Here is a 16177-nt window from a genome sequence, read left to right on the forward strand (position 1 = left end):
GTTGGGAAGTGCAGTCAAGAGGTCTATGTAAAGGTTAAAGAATTCCTTAGGGGTCTTCGTGAGCCTTTCTTGAAGTAGCTGGATGGGATCACCTTTCTGGATTCCTCTCAGAAGTGACCTTCACTGCGAGGCTTGCTTAGAGAAAAAGACACTGAGATATTTAAGACACGTCTCGAACTAGTGAAACGACTTCAAGCCTGCTATGTGCTAGCTTCTAGATCAGTTGTCGTCGAACGAGACCGATGTCCATACCATAGGTTTTGACCCCTGAGAGCAAGCGCATCAGCAAGAGGAAAATGGAGAGACGACTAGCGGTATCCTCTCGTTTAATCATAACGCCCCTTCGATAGATAGCGCTCATCATTCCCACCGACATCATTATACTCTATTCAGACCGGGGTACGTGTCTCATCGTAACTTCGGGGCTACCATGAAGTAAAAAAAATCAGCCTTCCTCGTAAATGTATTAGAGAACATCGTCATATCAGTAGCAAAAGTCTGAGTATCCCAAATCATGATTTATTTTATAATGGTCCACGAACCTAGGTATCGGTAGTAAGCCTATACAAATGAAGGAAGGGCGTTACCCGAGCTGATCACGGTGCTCATAATGCCGTAATAGCTTGTCAGCAAATCATTGTCTGCGTGGAGGTCCTGCTGCACCCAGATGGACAGTATCACAGATTTCAGCCCCTTCATGCTTCTAATACGGGTTCTGCTCTCACTTTGGTCGAGTATTTCGAGGACGATTGCTCTTCGCTCGTCCGTCCGTGCCTCACAGGCTAGGATAAACAGGGGAAAGAAATGGACGCAGGAAGTCGAACCAACATGTGGGATGAATGCCCTATCTACCAATGAATCTAATCTTGCAGAAGGTGGCTCCCACGGGTCTTGTGAAGCCCGCGCAAAATAGATCTGCGTCGCCAGGTGGTATCTTTTCGCCGCAGCTATGGAATCATCTTCTGGCGTGGTTGAATCTGGAATAATAATGGGACTTTCAACTCTCTGCTCGAGGGCTTTGACGCGACTCTTGTATGCCTCAGTTTGAGTTCTTGGGTCTCGTGGATCAAGCAATGTGTCGCATATCTCGGAAAGCAAGTTCAGTATAGCGTATGCAGGATTTGGGGAAGGCCATAGCTAAGAGATGGGTCGTTAGCTGAGAAGCGGTGGAGACCATACATGAATATTATTTTGCAGGCGTACTTGTCTGTGCTTTGTGATATACGAATACTGCCGGCCTCGAGTGGTGGAGTCGTTTGGAGAGTCACGATCCGGACTCAACGACTTATGGCGCCAGTGATGCATAGAAAACCTGGAGAGTGCATTGTGATAGTAGACCCATTCAAGAAGATAAGCGATGTCTCCATCCTGCAATTGATCTTCCAAGCGGGTTGCTTGGATGATTTCCATGGCCCCCAACAAGTACCACAGCCACTCGCCTGAACTTTCTGATGGCAGCAGGATCTACAATCACAAAGTTAGTCATAACTGACGATTGTCTCTCAATAATATATATTGGATGTACCTCAAAAGCGCTGAGAAGCATGGACGCAGCCACGTGTTGAATAGCCGCTGTCGAATCTAGTGGCCCACCTCCTCTGGCAGAAGCAGACAAAAACTGCAGCGCTAGTACCTTGAATTGTATAGCTTGCTGATGGATTCCGTTGCGACGGAGCGAGGAGAAAGCAAGCAACGCATAGAACAGAGCCAGTCCCGGTGTTGTGTCCCGTGCCAGCGCCATGCGCATCAGGGTGTCTCGAACTTGAGTAGTGGTGTTCGCGCCAAACGTGACCAAGGAAAGGTAAGCGGAATCGAGAACTGGTTAGTCAGCAGAGACCTACATCCTAAGCAAGTACACCCGTATAAAGCTTACAGTAATGAACCAGATCTAAATGGTTCACTGCTACTGTGGTCTGACACCATGGACTTGTAGGGCGAATTAGATGAAGGGATTGCTTCTGCAGGTATACATGACGATGCAATTTGATGTCTTGCCAGGTGGTATTGATGAAGAAGTGCTTAGCTTCCGGAGTTGGATATACTGCCACTGGCGGTGCGTACCCGGTAATAGCACGCTTCTTATCACCTTCTCTCGGCCACGATAGGCGCGTCTTGTAGCCTTGGCATTCCCGTCGACCTCGAACACACTTCTCACAGACCGGCCGAGCCCCATCGCATTGAACCTTACGAGCTGGCGAAGCGCGATTAGACAAGGAACGTCCACGTTGAGGTTCATCCTTCTTGGCAGGACTATCTTACCATGACACGTCCAACAACCTTTCCGGGCCTTCATTGTGGCATTGGTCGCGACACCCTTGCACTTTAGAACCCAGCTGCGCCAGTACTGATGGTGCCAAATCGCAAATGATGAGACCTGACGATAATCCGTAACGAAGTTGCCTGATGTGGGTCACTCAATATCATAGTAGGTATGGCCAGCAGACCCACCAGACGCAAGTTTTGGCGAAGCTTAGGGTGCTGTCATCCTTTGTAATCCTTCCGAGATGTAGCCATACTCTAGGTTGTTCCGTTTATTCCGATGTCTGCTTATCTCCGTCTAATCCGTTTTGCTACATAACATGACGTCCCTGTCTAATCACGCTAAACCTAAATCACCCGATCGCGCAGTCAGTAAGCTCTAGGTTAGTCATTTATGCGAGTTGTGCATTTTCCTATTAATTGCTGCCCACACATCCACTCCGCATTCAAAAACACAGACCCACCAGGAGCAACTATTGTCGAGCTACACGTGCCAATAGCTTTGCTCTTTGGTAGCTCCTCTTAAGTTAGTGGTTCAATATAGTCACGACAAGCATTATCTACAGAATCTAGCTCAGCCTTTGACATATGGCCACACACCCTGGTATTTAGATTAATAGATTTGTAAGGAATGGATTAGAAATTGAAGCATGCGTTGATGCCTGCAGTGGCTTTATGTACCGGCTGTGTGCTGTCGTTTGTATATAAATGTCGCCTTTTTACCACGTAGAGATGGAGAATTCAAACTAGCCAAACTAACTCTTCATCGTACCAACACTCTCATAATATACTTGCAATCTTCTTGTCCCTCACAGGGCACTTTCGATATGGCCACCTACCTAATCACTCAAGCGACCGGCCAGCAAAGCCAATGGGTCATCAGGCATCTGCTGGCAGCTGGATGCAAAGTCCACGCTGTGGTACGCGATCTCCAGAAGGAACTTCCACCCACTCTTCACTCCCCGGGCGTCACCCTTTTCCAAGGTGAAAGCAAGAACTCTGAAGAAATCTTCAAGGCAGCCCAGGGCTGCAAAGGAGCTTTTCTGAACACCTTCCCCATCCCGGGATTGGAAGCCCAGCAGGCCCAGGCCATCGTCGAGGCATGCAAGAAAGCAGGTGTCGAGACCATCGTCGCAGCTACGACCCAAGGCACTAGCGACAAAGCCATGTGGAACGATGCCGAGACGAAGGAATGCGGGATGCTCGAGTACTACCTCTCCAAGGCAGCGGTCGAGGATATCGTCCGCCGGGCCGACTTCAGAGCCTACACCATCCTCCGGCCGGCCTTTATCCATTTCGACTACCTGCTGCCAAACGCCTGGTACAATTATCCCCGGCTGCCGTCTCACGGGGAGCTCGACCATGCCTGCAACGAGAACGCGAGGATCCCTCAGACGGACGGGCACGACATCGGGAAATACGCATCAGCGGCTCTGCTAGATCCGGCCAAGTTCGGCGGTCAGGAAATCGACATGGGTAACGAGACCCCAAACATAGAGGAGATCCGCGCCGTCCTGGCCAAAGTCAGCGGCCGAGACGTGCGGGCGAGGAAGCGTACCCCTGAGGAAGAGGAGGAGGCGAAGACCTCTCTCTGGGCCCAGCGCTTCCACTTATTTGCAAACGTGAAGGACTTTGGCATCATTCCAGGTCATGCCAAAGAGGTCCAAACCAAATTCGGCATACCTTTCACCTCGCTGGAAAATGCCTTGCAGAGGGACAAGGCAGCCCTTCTGGAATGTCTGCCCGCAAACTAGTATTTGAGGGTACAGTTATGGTAAGACCAGCCAGGCCTTTGTACTGTACACGAAGCACGTGTTTAATGGTCGATAGATCGCGATGGTCTTCTTTTCATTGTATTAGAACCATTAACGGGCCACACTTATGTATTTAGCACTCTCCTTATATTATCTTCTTTTAACTCTTTCAAATCTAACCCAGCTCATTCTACGATATGATTAAAGATACAGGAAAGTTAGAATTTTTCACTTAATCATTAACCGATGAAGGGAAGCTCTTACATAAAATTGTTATTATGTCGCAATTGAAACATTCAAGTATCTGACAAATAGTGGATGAGTGAAAGCTTTCAGGGTTTGGCAGTACTCAGCCGCTCAATCGATGCTTCGTAAGCAGCACACTTCTCTTGGAAATCCCTTTGCTGGTAGGCGAAATTTGCGAGAATATTACGCAACTCCTCGCGCTTTTCCACTTTCTCCAGCTTTGTACTATGCAGTCCACTATTCTGCTTGGCTGAGGATAGAGGCGAGCTGGCGGCCATAAAACATGCTTCCCCATTGCCCTCAGGAGGCGATTGATAGTTGCTAGTCTTTGTTATTGAGGTCGCCAGCGGTCATGGCCCTGTCTTACAACGTCTTTTGTTTTGTGGTAGTTCGAGGTGCACCTCTAAAAATTGTCCTTCCTTGAGAACGATGTGCCTTTCGGAACACACTTGAATGGTCGCTCGCCTTCGTGAACCCCACTGACATGTTGGTCACAATCTCGATTGGATCGGAAAAGAAGTGAACAGATCGGACAAGGATACCGGCGCAGCTTTGATGGCCGCCAACTGCTGGCTGGTATGACAGGCATCTGGCGTGGTCTCGTTAATAAGAACTCAAATGGGAAGTCACCCTCGAGACTGGCTGCCATGCCCGCGGGGGTGTGGACATATGGAGATGAATGCGTGTCAAGTGTGATGCTTTTAACACTTGTTTTGGGACCTGGAACATCATACACAAAAGCTTAGATTGTTAATGTAGATGCCGCATTGTAACTCAACCAGTTCAAATGGTCAGCTGGCATGCTTGTCATGCCATTGCTCAAGATGGACGAAAATTGATCGTGACTAGGTTTAATGAACACTGTAGTATCGTATGTTAAAATCTCATGGTCCTTCATGAAATAAGGTTGAGTTGAAAAGCCAAGTAGATTATCGGTACCTCCAAATCCCCGAGAATGTGTAAAGAGACTTGCGTCGAGAGATTGATTACATATCCAGTCACTTAAGGAATGTTCTTTAGTTAACCTAGTAAACATTCCCCGTGATAAATTTCTAACTATCAAGTATACCTAGCTGTACAATTTCGCTGTTCTCATCTTTATTTGATCCATAGTACACCCCCCCCCCCCCCCCCCCCAAAAAAAAAAAAACATCCCTTCCGAAAAGAACCGATAGAGATTTTTTGATGGTTCATGGTATAGTCGTGGAGAGATGCCTTATATTGTCTGGATACTCAAAGAACCAGGATGTGGCAATGTCATGGCTCAAAAGTACCACTCGCAAGTGACGAAGAAATCTCATGGAGTGACGAATGGCAGCCAGCCGCGAGTAAGATTCTTCGCTGCCATAGATATGTTGCCACCTTCTATGTTTTATTTTTATCTTTTAAATTAGAAACATCAAAATCAACCTGAGGCTCATGTGAAAGACCTGTCAATGTAGAATGAACTATTGTTTGTGTCTTGGCTTGACCCATAAAGTTACTCCTCTACGGCAAGCGTCATTCCCGTATGATTCAGACCAGTACCCCTTATTGGGAATAGTAGTGATTGACTCATGGTTTGCAGGGATTTGGCTAAGTAGATGTATCCAAAAGTGGCAGAAGCAGCGTGCAAGTGCCCCATGTAGCGTAATTGTATCCACAAGAAACTAGAAAGGGCTTGATGTACCGTTCAATCCTTTGGAAGCTTGTTACCCAAGGGATGAAAATAACCGGAACCACAACTGACCTGGTAAAGACCTTCTGAAGCAAGAATTCAGATGCTCGAAAGAAAGCAATGAATAAACAGCACAGTGCAGCTGCCTTGACCAGAACAAATGCGTGAATGCCAAAAACTAAAACCTAAACATAAAAGGACGCAGTCCAAAACAGATGGTAGCATCTGATCATTGCAGTCGAGCAATTTGTACAGTTCGACACGTCTATTTTCACGGTGTCGTTCGAGATATCTTAGTAGCTTCAATGCTGATATCTGTTGCTTGCGGACCAGGCGTCGGGTTTCGGAGACGTTATGTCGGTTGAACAACGAGCTCGACAGACTCTTCTCTGAGAACATTTTAAGGTCTCTACGAATAAAGTCAATCCAATAACATTGGAAATGCGAAGCAGCTACGGTTTATACATTGCATTGCCTTTTGGAACAATGACAATCGGTCTGGGGTGGGAACTCCACATTCTCTTAGGGGGAGGCATTCTTTCGACTGGGAGTTGAGTGCTGAAAGGGGGGAGGGTTTAAGGAGACTGAGGCAGAGTTGGGAAGTTGTTCGTCTACTTGAGGTTTTGTCGAGCCCGAGGTACGTAGGAGTACCAACAGCTGCGAGTGGTCTGTGCCATGAAGAGGTAGCTATGTACTAATTATGGAGAAGAGAAGGGTCGAGGTCCGAGGACGAAGCAATTAGAGACATTTAATACCTGTAATGGGTTGAAGTGGTTCTCAAGAGGCAGAATCAGTCGAGGTCCGACATATTTCTGAATGTAGGGGTGTCAAAATGGCCTCCTTTGTTATCCAATGAGACTTCACTGCATCTATGGCCTCTCAGGTGGTCTCTCGCAACGCCCAATCACTGATCAGAGCGTCAATCGCCCGGCATGAGATCATGTGACTTGCCGGATCGAATCAGACCTTCCTTTAGCTGTTCGAGGGAGCCCAGCAAAGCTCGGAACCGAAGCAAGGCCATATTGCCATTTGCCAGTGACACGGCAATTCGAAATTCAAAGCTTCTACCTTAGCCTCACAATCGCAACTAAAGACGTCCAGTATGATTGCTTTCAGCCGCACCACCTCATAACAATGAGGCTCCTCAACGCGAAAACCTTGGAGCTGAAGGAATTCTTTGGTGGCTCTATTCCGGAGTATACTATCTTGTCACACACATGGGGCGAAGAAGAGGTGACGCTCCAGGAAATAGTAGAGCGAAGATGGTGGAAGAAGAGAGGGATTAAGAAGAAGGCAGGTTTCAAAAAGATTACCGGGTGCCAGCGTCTGACTCGTGAGCTGGGATTGGATTGGTTTTGGATCGATACTTGCTGCATCGACAAGACAAGCAGCGCTGAGCTATCCGAGGCCGTGAACTCAATGTATCAATGGTACCAACGGTCCAGGAAGTGCTTCGCATTCCTGTCTGATGTGTCATGGGAAGATGGTCCGGTATCAAAGAACTCGTCATTTAGGCGTAGCCGATGGTTTACGCGGGGATGGACCCTTCAAGAGCTTTTGGCCCCCACATTCCTTGAGTTCTATGATCAAGCGTGGGTCTCGTTGGGCTTCAGAGACAGCCAAAGACTTACTGGCATCATCAAGGAGATTACGGGAATTGGTGGTGAGATCCTTGGGGCGAGCTTCAAAGATCAGCCCGCAGCTACCATCTTTTCCTGGGCTTCGAGGCGGAAGACCTCCCGGCAAGAAGACATGACGTACTGCCTTCTGGGGCTCTTGAATATCACTATGCCTTTGCTATACGGCGAAGGAAATAGAGCTTTCGCGAGGCTGCAAGAAGAACGACTAAAACAGCGACATGATCAGACGTTATTGGCATGGGGGCTGGACGATAAACTGAGCCAATTTTACCAACGCAGATACCTGATTAGGTCATTGCTAGCGCCTTCTCCGGAAGCCTATATCGCCTGGAACTCGAATATTGCTTTAGATGCCTTTCGAGGTGCACATTTCACCTCAACCAACATGGGACTAATGATGGAGTTGTATGTGAAAGTGCTCACGGAAGATAGATCATTGGCAATTGCTATCCTCGACCTCGAGGATGACAGCGACCAAGAAATTGCGATCCCATTGCACATACACTATCGAGAAGATGGATTGCCAATAGCGAGACGGTCATACGACGTGACCCCTTTCAGGGTCGGGCGTAAGATCCCTGGGTCAATGAAGATGAGCATGTATCTCCAGAATGGGCTGGGAAATTTTAGCATTCTTCAGGAGAATTGGGACGGCACCTATAATTTTTTCGGGGAGCAACGAACCAACATGAATCAGTACGTGCTTGCCGACTACTTTTCATATCCAACGACGGATCTTGTGGCTGCCGGTGATTCCTGGCAATTCAGGGTCCAGGAAGGGACCCAGATATTATGGCGCTTTGTCCATTCCACCAAACCAGCGAATCCGAACTTGCTCGTACTGTACTGTCAAGACGTGGAAAACCTCGATAGTTCAACTCCAGTATGGGATGGCTTCATGGCGTTCGCTACAGGTCCTGACTTTGGCACGTCCTGGGAAATCATGCTGCAACCTGAATTCGACAGGCCAGACTTTGAAAAATTGAAGGCGAAAATGCGATGGACCTCCTCTGTTGAGATCCTCATTGCTGACAAGTTGTTGGACTTCTGTCCAAAAGTCATCCACGACGACCGTGTAGGTATAAAAGGTAGAGAATGGACCTGGGAACCCCTACCAGCAAGAGCCGTGCAAATATAATGAACGCATGGGTGTCGTGTGCACTACGCGTGCAACGATCATGAATTGAACTTGATAAAAAAGTGTTGGTAAGGTCAAACTGTTCAGTGTTAAGAGAATCTGTTTGTTTGAGTCCTTGTTTATTTCTCGCTTTGATTCGGAATTGAGCAGTATAGGTACTAATGAAGTGTTTGCAAGTCACCGATAACTAGAGCACCCTATACAGCCGTGAAGGGCGGTTGAATGGAGACGCCAACCGCAATACGAAACAACACAGTCTTGCCAAGGCCCGGTCAGTCGCCGACTTGGAAGGTTCGTCAGGAAGCTCAAAAGCTGTTGTTACAACCGTATGGGGCTCTTGGTGGAGGCTTGAACAAAAGAGCTGAACACCATCCGTAGTACATGCAGTGGTTGCGAAGCGGAGACATCATAGCGCAGAGTCAGTTGCAGAAGGGGAGCTCGGCGGCCTGCGTTCGCATTTGGCGTTGTCGGGTGGCTTTGGGGCGGTGGGTAAGATGCTGTCGCAAGCACCGAGGCAATCTCGCTTCGTATTATCAGGCCCGAGAACCCGCTCGTACTCCGACTTATACAGAGACTAAACATATAGGAAACATCAAGAGCTTAGCATTGCAGCATGTCAGTTGGGATGTTACAGTATCGCTTTCAATCTTGGAGCGAGCGAAACAACCGCAAGGCCCAGATCTGCTGTGGCTTCTGTGACCGAACCCTTGCCGGCATTTCCTTCAGCGGCTGGTGGGCGATTCCAGGGAGCTGGAACGGGAGCGTTTTAGGGTTGCGCCAATCGTGCACGGTTTCTTCCAGTCAGGAGAGAGAGAGAAGAATTCATGGAAGCCAGAAAGAAGCAATCCTTTTCACGCGCTAGAAGTAAGCCCGAGACAAATGATACGCCTTCGACGCACAGCACGAACGCAAGTCTTTTCTGTGCTACCAGATGGCTGCATGTGTCATGGCCATACTAAGTATAATTTGCAGCAGCATCGAACCACGGAGGGCTTCCTAGTATGGTTAGGTAAATGGATAGCCGGCACACCGGCTCCTTCATTCTAAATCTCCATATGGCATAGAAGCGCTGATCACTATCTGTTCCTGGACACATGGTCTCAAATCGATGTGCTATTAAATTACAGCCAAACCGCATGCCACTTTCCTATCATCAAGGCACGAGAAAATACCAGCAGAAGAAGCAATTATGTGACGCGCACCTCGGAAAGAATACACGGCCTCTGCCTGTGCTTTGCGCCATGAGAAACCAAACCTTGTCAGTAGTTACATCGTCATGATTTGTTTCTGGCCGATCTTCTCGAGTCGTTCAACGTTTTCTTTTCATGATGAAGAATGTCAGGAGAGCCATTGCGCAAGGTTCAGGATCGTGCAGGGACGGGGCTACAGAAATATAGATTTACCGTATGCAGTTGTGCCCCATCCATGGATGGGAATGTCCCTGCTGCATGACCCGACTAACACAGCTCATTCGAATTACAGTGGAGAGAAGTTCATGATGGTGAAAGCAGAAACACGCCGCGAGCAACTATGGCTTGACCCGCTGGCAGAAATATGTAACGTCTGCAGGAACCAGAGTCTATTCACTTAGTCTCCATTCTCGCAGAGTAGAAACCCCTTGACCATGGCAGGGCATGCCATTGCTCTTTCCTAGTGCCCAAAACCCATCAGTGCTTCTTTGTACAATTCACTCCGCAATCGTATTGTTCTAAGTTAGTTGAACCAAGGCAGGGGGTTTTCCAAAGAAATTCGTTGTGCCGGAGAAAACAGCGAAATCAGCGACTAAGAAAAGCCACCGTCAGCTACTAACTACAGTATGTACGGATCTGTACCTAAGGTGAGGCTAACCCAGAGTGGGTTCCTGTGCAATACTGTACACATTTCTGACAGACAGGCTCTGCGGACCGCGAGTACCGTTGCTTTCTGCAGTGACTAAGTAAGTATTCTGAAGACCTGGTTTAGTGCCAGCTTGTGCCAGAATCACCATCAAGACTTTTGTTGAGCGGCTGAACGATTCATGCAACTACAATGGGTCATTCAGATCGATTGATGGCCGTACACGCGGGGAATTGTACACGGTTATACAGCTATATGGACCGGTCGTATATGGCCTGTTCTCTTCGTTGTCGGGTTTGCCAATATTAGTGAGGCGACAGCTGCATCCCCATCCTAGGTATATCATTGCAAAAAGAGGCAGGCACGAACAGGGTCCGAGGTGCGTGATTCTAATTACTCGTGCTTGCCTGAAGAAATGGGTGGGTTGAGTAAAAGGTGGAACTTGGGACGTGGGATGTGGGATGAACTTCGCTGTGCTGCTGTGAGAAAAGACAGTGCGAGCGAAGTAATAAGTAAAACTCCAACCTCTTTTCTTTCATGGTGCGCAAAGGGGCAGCGGTTCAACATCTCAAACAACGACTTGCACGGCTATACCAAGCATACCCATATCGCATTTCATGGTTATACGGCGACGCGACGACTACGCAAACACAACCCCTATATGTGAGGAGGTGAGTCAGGGTTCAAATGCCTCTATTTTGTTTTCATTCATTTGAGTGTGCACTTGTCTGTCCCCACGACGGTGAGCAAGCGTGAGCAAGCGCGGGCTCGGCTGAAAGAGGGCGTTCCCCTACGCCATTCCTCTCTTGGAAAAGAAGGGTTCGCTGCTGGCGAGGCGCCTGCTCGGTTCGGCCATCTCCCATCTCCCATCTCCCCGCAGCCCGCACTTCTCAAGACCTGCTCCCTGCATGGCAAGCATCACACACGCCTGTCCAACCAGCAATTGGGAAACACAAGCCAGCTCCTGACTTGACCAGTGATGCAAGCCAGCGACCCGGCCACCATCTCCACCACCCATGCTTCGATGCCGTCAGAGGGCTATTGAACTGGGGCCCAGCAAGGAGAGGTGAGCTAGCTTCAGGCTTTTTTCCCTTGTCTGTCAAAGCCAAAGTCGCTGGTCCGAGTCCATTCATCCTTTCAGTCCCTATCCCGTCTACCCGTCCTTTTGGCGATTTCATTTGACTTGATTTTTGGAAAGACGTCAACTCGAATTGGAACTACTCACGCATTCCACTCGACGAGCAGAACCCTCGCCCGCCCGCGGAAGCGTCACTGACCCTCATCCAGCACTTCGGAGGTGCCCGTTGTCAGATTCTCTTTGTTGGAGGAAAGGGTCGCGCCCGTAATACACAAGCGCCATCGTATTGCATCGCATCATACCGCACCGTGGTCGTCAATTGAGCGCTCGGGACATGCAACGTTAGAACACCGCTCTTTTTCCCTCAGACAATCGCAACTTCTGAGCCGCATCACAACGCCGTTTGTCCGATCGTTGCATCGATTGAAACGGCTTCGACCAGAGTCTGACCGGGCGACAAGTGCAACACCGCATTCATTGTCCTGCACTGCCTTATCTGTGGCATACAAAGTCGCCCATTCCATACTTGGTAGTGCACGAGAGTATTAGGCTGGTACATGTGCGACAAAGTTGGGTAAGTTGAGCCGGTACACCATGTGGCTCTGCAATACTGACTTGCCTCGATCTAGTGTAGCTGTCTTCACATGTTATAGAATCAAGCGATTTGTCCTGCACTCATCTCGTTGATCGACTTATCACCGGAACGAGAAAAGCGGTGGTTCCATACCTGAGCATAAAAACCGAATGCGACGCACAGCACGCACCATGCCTGAGCCCGATATGTCGGTTGCTGCCGGTGGCAGCAACAACTCCAGCGACTTTGTAAGCTCTTCTCAAGTGCAATCCGCGCGTATCATGCAGTGGCGAGGTCAGTCACACTGGTGGAAAATCTGGCTAATTTCTCTCTCTGGTGCAGGTGCGCAAGCTTTACAAGTACATACTATCCGAAACTTCCTCCCCCTCTGCGACTCCCTATTTGTAGTTGTAAGCTCCTGCAGATGTCATTGCTAACCTCCGACTTGCTATAGGATGCTGGAGGACCCGTCATATAGCGAAGTTGTGCGATGGGGGGACAGCGGCGACAGCTTTGTGGTGCTCGAGGTGTGTACAGTGTCCATTCGTCGATGCGTCCCCTGAATACTAACTTGTTGTCACAGAACGAGAAGTTTACGAAGACGATCCTTCCGAAGCATTTTAAACACAGCAACTTTGCAAGTTTCGTGCGACAGCTGAACAAGTATGACTTCCACAAAGTTCGCCAGAATGAGGAGAGTGGCCAGTCCATATATGGCCAGAACGTGAGTTGCAGCCACGGCTGTTATGTTTTCCGTCGAGGCGCACGCTGATGAGTTCTAGGCATGGGAGTTCAAGCATCCAGAGTTCAACCGTGATGCCAAACACAACTTGGATAATATCCGAAGGAAAGCACCAGCTCCAAGGAAGGCCCCAAACAACGAGGAACATTTCCATTCCAACACTCAGATCGTCGCCCTGACCGAAAATGTTGCCGCCATGCAACAACAGGTCCAAAGTCTCCAGGAGTCGTATTTTAACATGGCACAGGCGAACAAGGTGTTTGTGGACGAGATCGTATATCTCCAACGAGTCGTCAAGGCGCAGTCTCAGGTCAACGGCGAGCTTCTCAGCCACCTGAACAAAATCGACCATTCTCGACGGCACGCGAGGTCGGGTTCGAACCACTCGAACCAAGCTGGTCCCTCTTATCCTAGCGAAAATCTCATGTCCGATGGAACTCTGGAGCCTGCACCGGAACTGCGAAGAGCCCGAGAGATTCTCAACAGCGTGTCAGGCGATCACACCCCCGAACGAGACCTCCGCCAGATGTCTGTACAGTTTGGCCAAGTTGGCGCCTCCCCAGAATCCGCTGGTTCGAATGGCATGATGGGGCCTCCTGGATCCGCCGGTATACAACAGACGTTCATCCATGACCCTATTGTTGACCCTCGCCACATGGTCTATCCGGTTGGACAAGACATTGGTATCGATCCATTTGCTGCAGAGCACATGGCAAACATTCCTTACAATCGACCCATGCCGCCCGCTGGTGTAGGTTCCGCTTCTGACGCCGTAGCCGCAATGCCGTCAGTGAGCCCTCCGGTAGGCACTGGCGGTTCCCCGTGGGGTGCAAAGAAGCCGCGAATTTTGCTGGTCGAGGACGACAAAATCTGCTCAAGGATAGGGTCCAAGTTTCTGTCTAACTTTGACTGTGGTGTAGAAGTTGCTGTTCGTTGCCCCCCCCTCTTCCCCCCTCCCAACCAACTCACGGCGCCGGAGGCTGACTTAAATTGACAGCGTGACGGTCTGGAGGCTGTCAACAAAATCAATGGCAACCCGAACTGGTTTGATTTGATCTTCATGGATATCGTCATGCCTCAATTGGACGGTGTTTCGGCCACTGCGATGATCCGAGAGGTCAATCCTCGTATTCCGATCATAGCCATGACCTCGAACATCAACCAGCAGGATCTTGACATGTACTTCCATTGGGGTAAGTCTGAACAGCCTCGGGCAAGTTGTGACCGAAACGACTGACTAACTGATTTGTCGCAGGTATGCGCGACGTATTGGCGAAACCCTTCACCAAAGAGGGAATGATCGGGAAGCTCAAGAGACACCTTGCCAGCTTCATGCGGAACCCCCCTCCTGAGGCCCTCCTGGAACAAATGTATGGCAACGGCGGGCAACCGCCTACCCCTGGCCCATATTCGAACCCGACTCTAAGCCTGCCAATGTCGGCTGCTTCGTCTGGAGGAATGGGCAAATTTGAGACAACGCCGGTCCAGTCGCCAGCAACTAGTGCTTCGTGGCACTCGCCAGCCATACCTCATGCCTCACCCAACCTGAATCATCCTAACATGAACCAGGATCAGGGTTACCTGACGACGGGTAGTGGTTCACAGATGGCCATGACTCCTGGTGGACCAGCGCACCCTAGATTTCCGAACCCAATGCTCCCTGCCATGAACACCCACCACCAAGGTCGATTGCCTGACGGTATGGCAAATGATGGACCGCCCGAGAAGAGACAACGACTTTCAGGTCCTGGGTACCAAGGACAGTTCCATCAATAGTTAAGCTGTTGTCCGACTAATGCGGACCTTTTTATATGTATATACGTGCTGCATCGCAAAGCACCATGAGGCGAAACATGTCTTTCCATCGGCGTCATCGGAGTTATCGAAACGACTTATCGGCGTCGTCTTTCGCGGTTATTTTCTGATTTTTCTGTGTTGGTGAGCATTAGTCGGGAGGCTCATCTCCATCATTTGCTGCTGGGGTTCGCGCGGGACGTTGAGCAGGCGATTCAGAGCCTCGTCATAGATCACGAAATACCCTTGGGCTTGCTTTCACTGCTGAGTTGTAAAGATAGAGGGGAGGGGGGGGGAGAAGTCGAATGAACATTCGTCACGGAGGGCGTTGATTGAAAGTGGAAGGTGACGAGAACTTGCGAAGTTTCGCTAATGAGAAAATGGAATCGATCCAACCGACTTGTTGCTGATCGTTGCGAGAATTGAGAAGATAATTTTTTTGGGGGAAATTTCCTGCTCATGGTGACTGACGAGGCGAGGCCGCCGCTTATCGATTGATCTAGATGCTGCAGACCGTTCTACTTCCTCGTTGCATTGTTCTGGTTCGCCGCCTCTTCTTTTTAAACATCGTGACTTCCGCATAGGCTGTTTATCTCGTGTGGAAAACGTCATGTCAATCCGGTAGACCAAAGTGGCATTGAAAACATGATCAGGTAACCGAAAATAGCCCTAACCACCTGGGGAAAATGGGACAAATATCTTGTCAACCAACTTGGTCAACACTGAACCACTCCCATCGCAAACTTCATGACGTTATGACTCATATAAAGACATGGGGATTCAAGAGTGCTGCCTTGCAGAACTGTATCCGATGAACCTGCAAGTGACATGAAAGGTCGAAGCAGTCCCATAGTCCACTGGGAATGAGAAGTTAAGAAGTGGATGGTATGCTCCTAACAACTGAGAAACATATTAGTGTAAACCATAAACTTCAGAATAGCCAAACCCTAGAGAAGAGGGCGACAAGATGAAACCATGCTACACACGAAACCCGGACATCCGCTGCTTATGTAGGGACCTGTAAGGTACGTATCTCTGTTTTCCATCTAGCTCAATCCATCACACATTGCATCCCGCATCTGCAGCAAACAAACGCAACCACACGAGACCTTACTAACTAAGACAAGATAGCCAGGACCCTGGGCAATCTTATTAGAAAACCCAAGAATTCCCCAAGAAACCCGATCCATGTCGAAATGTGCCAGCCCGCAAGACCCCCTCGAGTGGATGCGATTAAAGGCTGCCAACCACAAGCTAACGTCCACCGGGTCTCACGGGCTAGAGGTCCCAGTAAACTTCGTGGGCTTAAGGGGTCTAGAGGGTGGCCTTTTCTCTCTTTTGATGAACAACGCAAATTAGGTTAGTGTGCTCTCTATACTTTTGTCTCTTTTTGTTTCTCTTTCATTTTCTTCTCTTGGCTTCGAAATCATGTAGGCTTTCGGTTGGGTTTGTCCAATAC

At 49.2% G+C, this 16177-nt stretch overlaps 4 protein-coding genes across 4 annotated transcripts; 3 read left to right on the forward strand and 1 right to left on the reverse strand.

The window, feature by feature from the left end:
- Positions 1 to 561: 561 nt before the first annotated feature.
- Positions 562 to 2293, reverse strand: BKA67DRAFT_519541 (fungal-specific transcription factor domain-containing protein; the record flags this gene model as incomplete). The annotated part of the gene is made up of 5 exons (XM_046098103.1): positions 562 to 1137; positions 1204 to 1464; positions 1526 to 1818; positions 1874 to 2191; positions 2260 to 2293. 5 exons carry the CDS (start codon positions 2291 to 2293, stop codon positions 562 to 564), a joined length of 1482 nt encoding a protein of 493 aa, XP_045957538.1.
- A 466-nt stretch (positions 2294 to 2759) lies between these two features.
- Positions 2760 to 4270, forward strand: BKA67DRAFT_569023 (uncharacterized protein). The gene is made up of 2 exons (XM_046103068.1): positions 2760 to 4033; positions 4090 to 4270. The coding sequence occupies exon 1, from the start codon at positions 3087 to 3089 to the stop codon at positions 4011 to 4013; it is 927 nt and encodes a 308-aa protein (XP_045957539.1). The 5' UTR covers positions 2760 to 3086; the 3' UTR covers positions 4014 to 4033; positions 4090 to 4270.
- A 2780-nt stretch (positions 4271 to 7050) lies between these two features.
- Positions 7051 to 7815, forward strand: BKA67DRAFT_506051 (heterokaryon incompatibility protein-domain-containing protein; the record flags this gene model as incomplete). The annotated part of the gene is made up of 1 exon (XM_046097128.1): positions 7051 to 7815. A coding segment is annotated over one exon (765 nt), but the record flags the coding sequence as incomplete, so codon positions are not given.
- A 4558-nt stretch (positions 7816 to 12373) lies between these two features.
- BKA67DRAFT_536951 (HSF-type DNA-binding-domain-containing protein) lies at positions 12374 to 14700 on the forward strand (the record flags this gene model as incomplete). The annotated part of the gene is made up of 7 exons (XM_046100238.1): positions 12374 to 12430; positions 12591 to 12592; positions 12637 to 12709; positions 12766 to 12906; positions 12965 to 13852; positions 13922 to 14117; positions 14180 to 14700. 7 exons carry the CDS (start codon positions 12374 to 12376, stop codon positions 14698 to 14700), a joined length of 1878 nt encoding a protein of 625 aa, XP_045957541.1.
- Between the last annotated feature and the right edge of the window lie 1477 nt (positions 14701 to 16177).

The sequence above is a fragment of the Truncatella angustata genome, assembly GCF_020726525.1.
Source record: "Truncatella angustata strain MPI-SDFR-AT-0073 chromosome Unknown BKA67scaffold_5, whole genome shotgun sequence".
NCBI classification, from domain to species: Eukaryota; Fungi; Ascomycota; class Sordariomycetes; order Amphisphaeriales; family Sporocadaceae; genus Truncatella; species Truncatella angustata.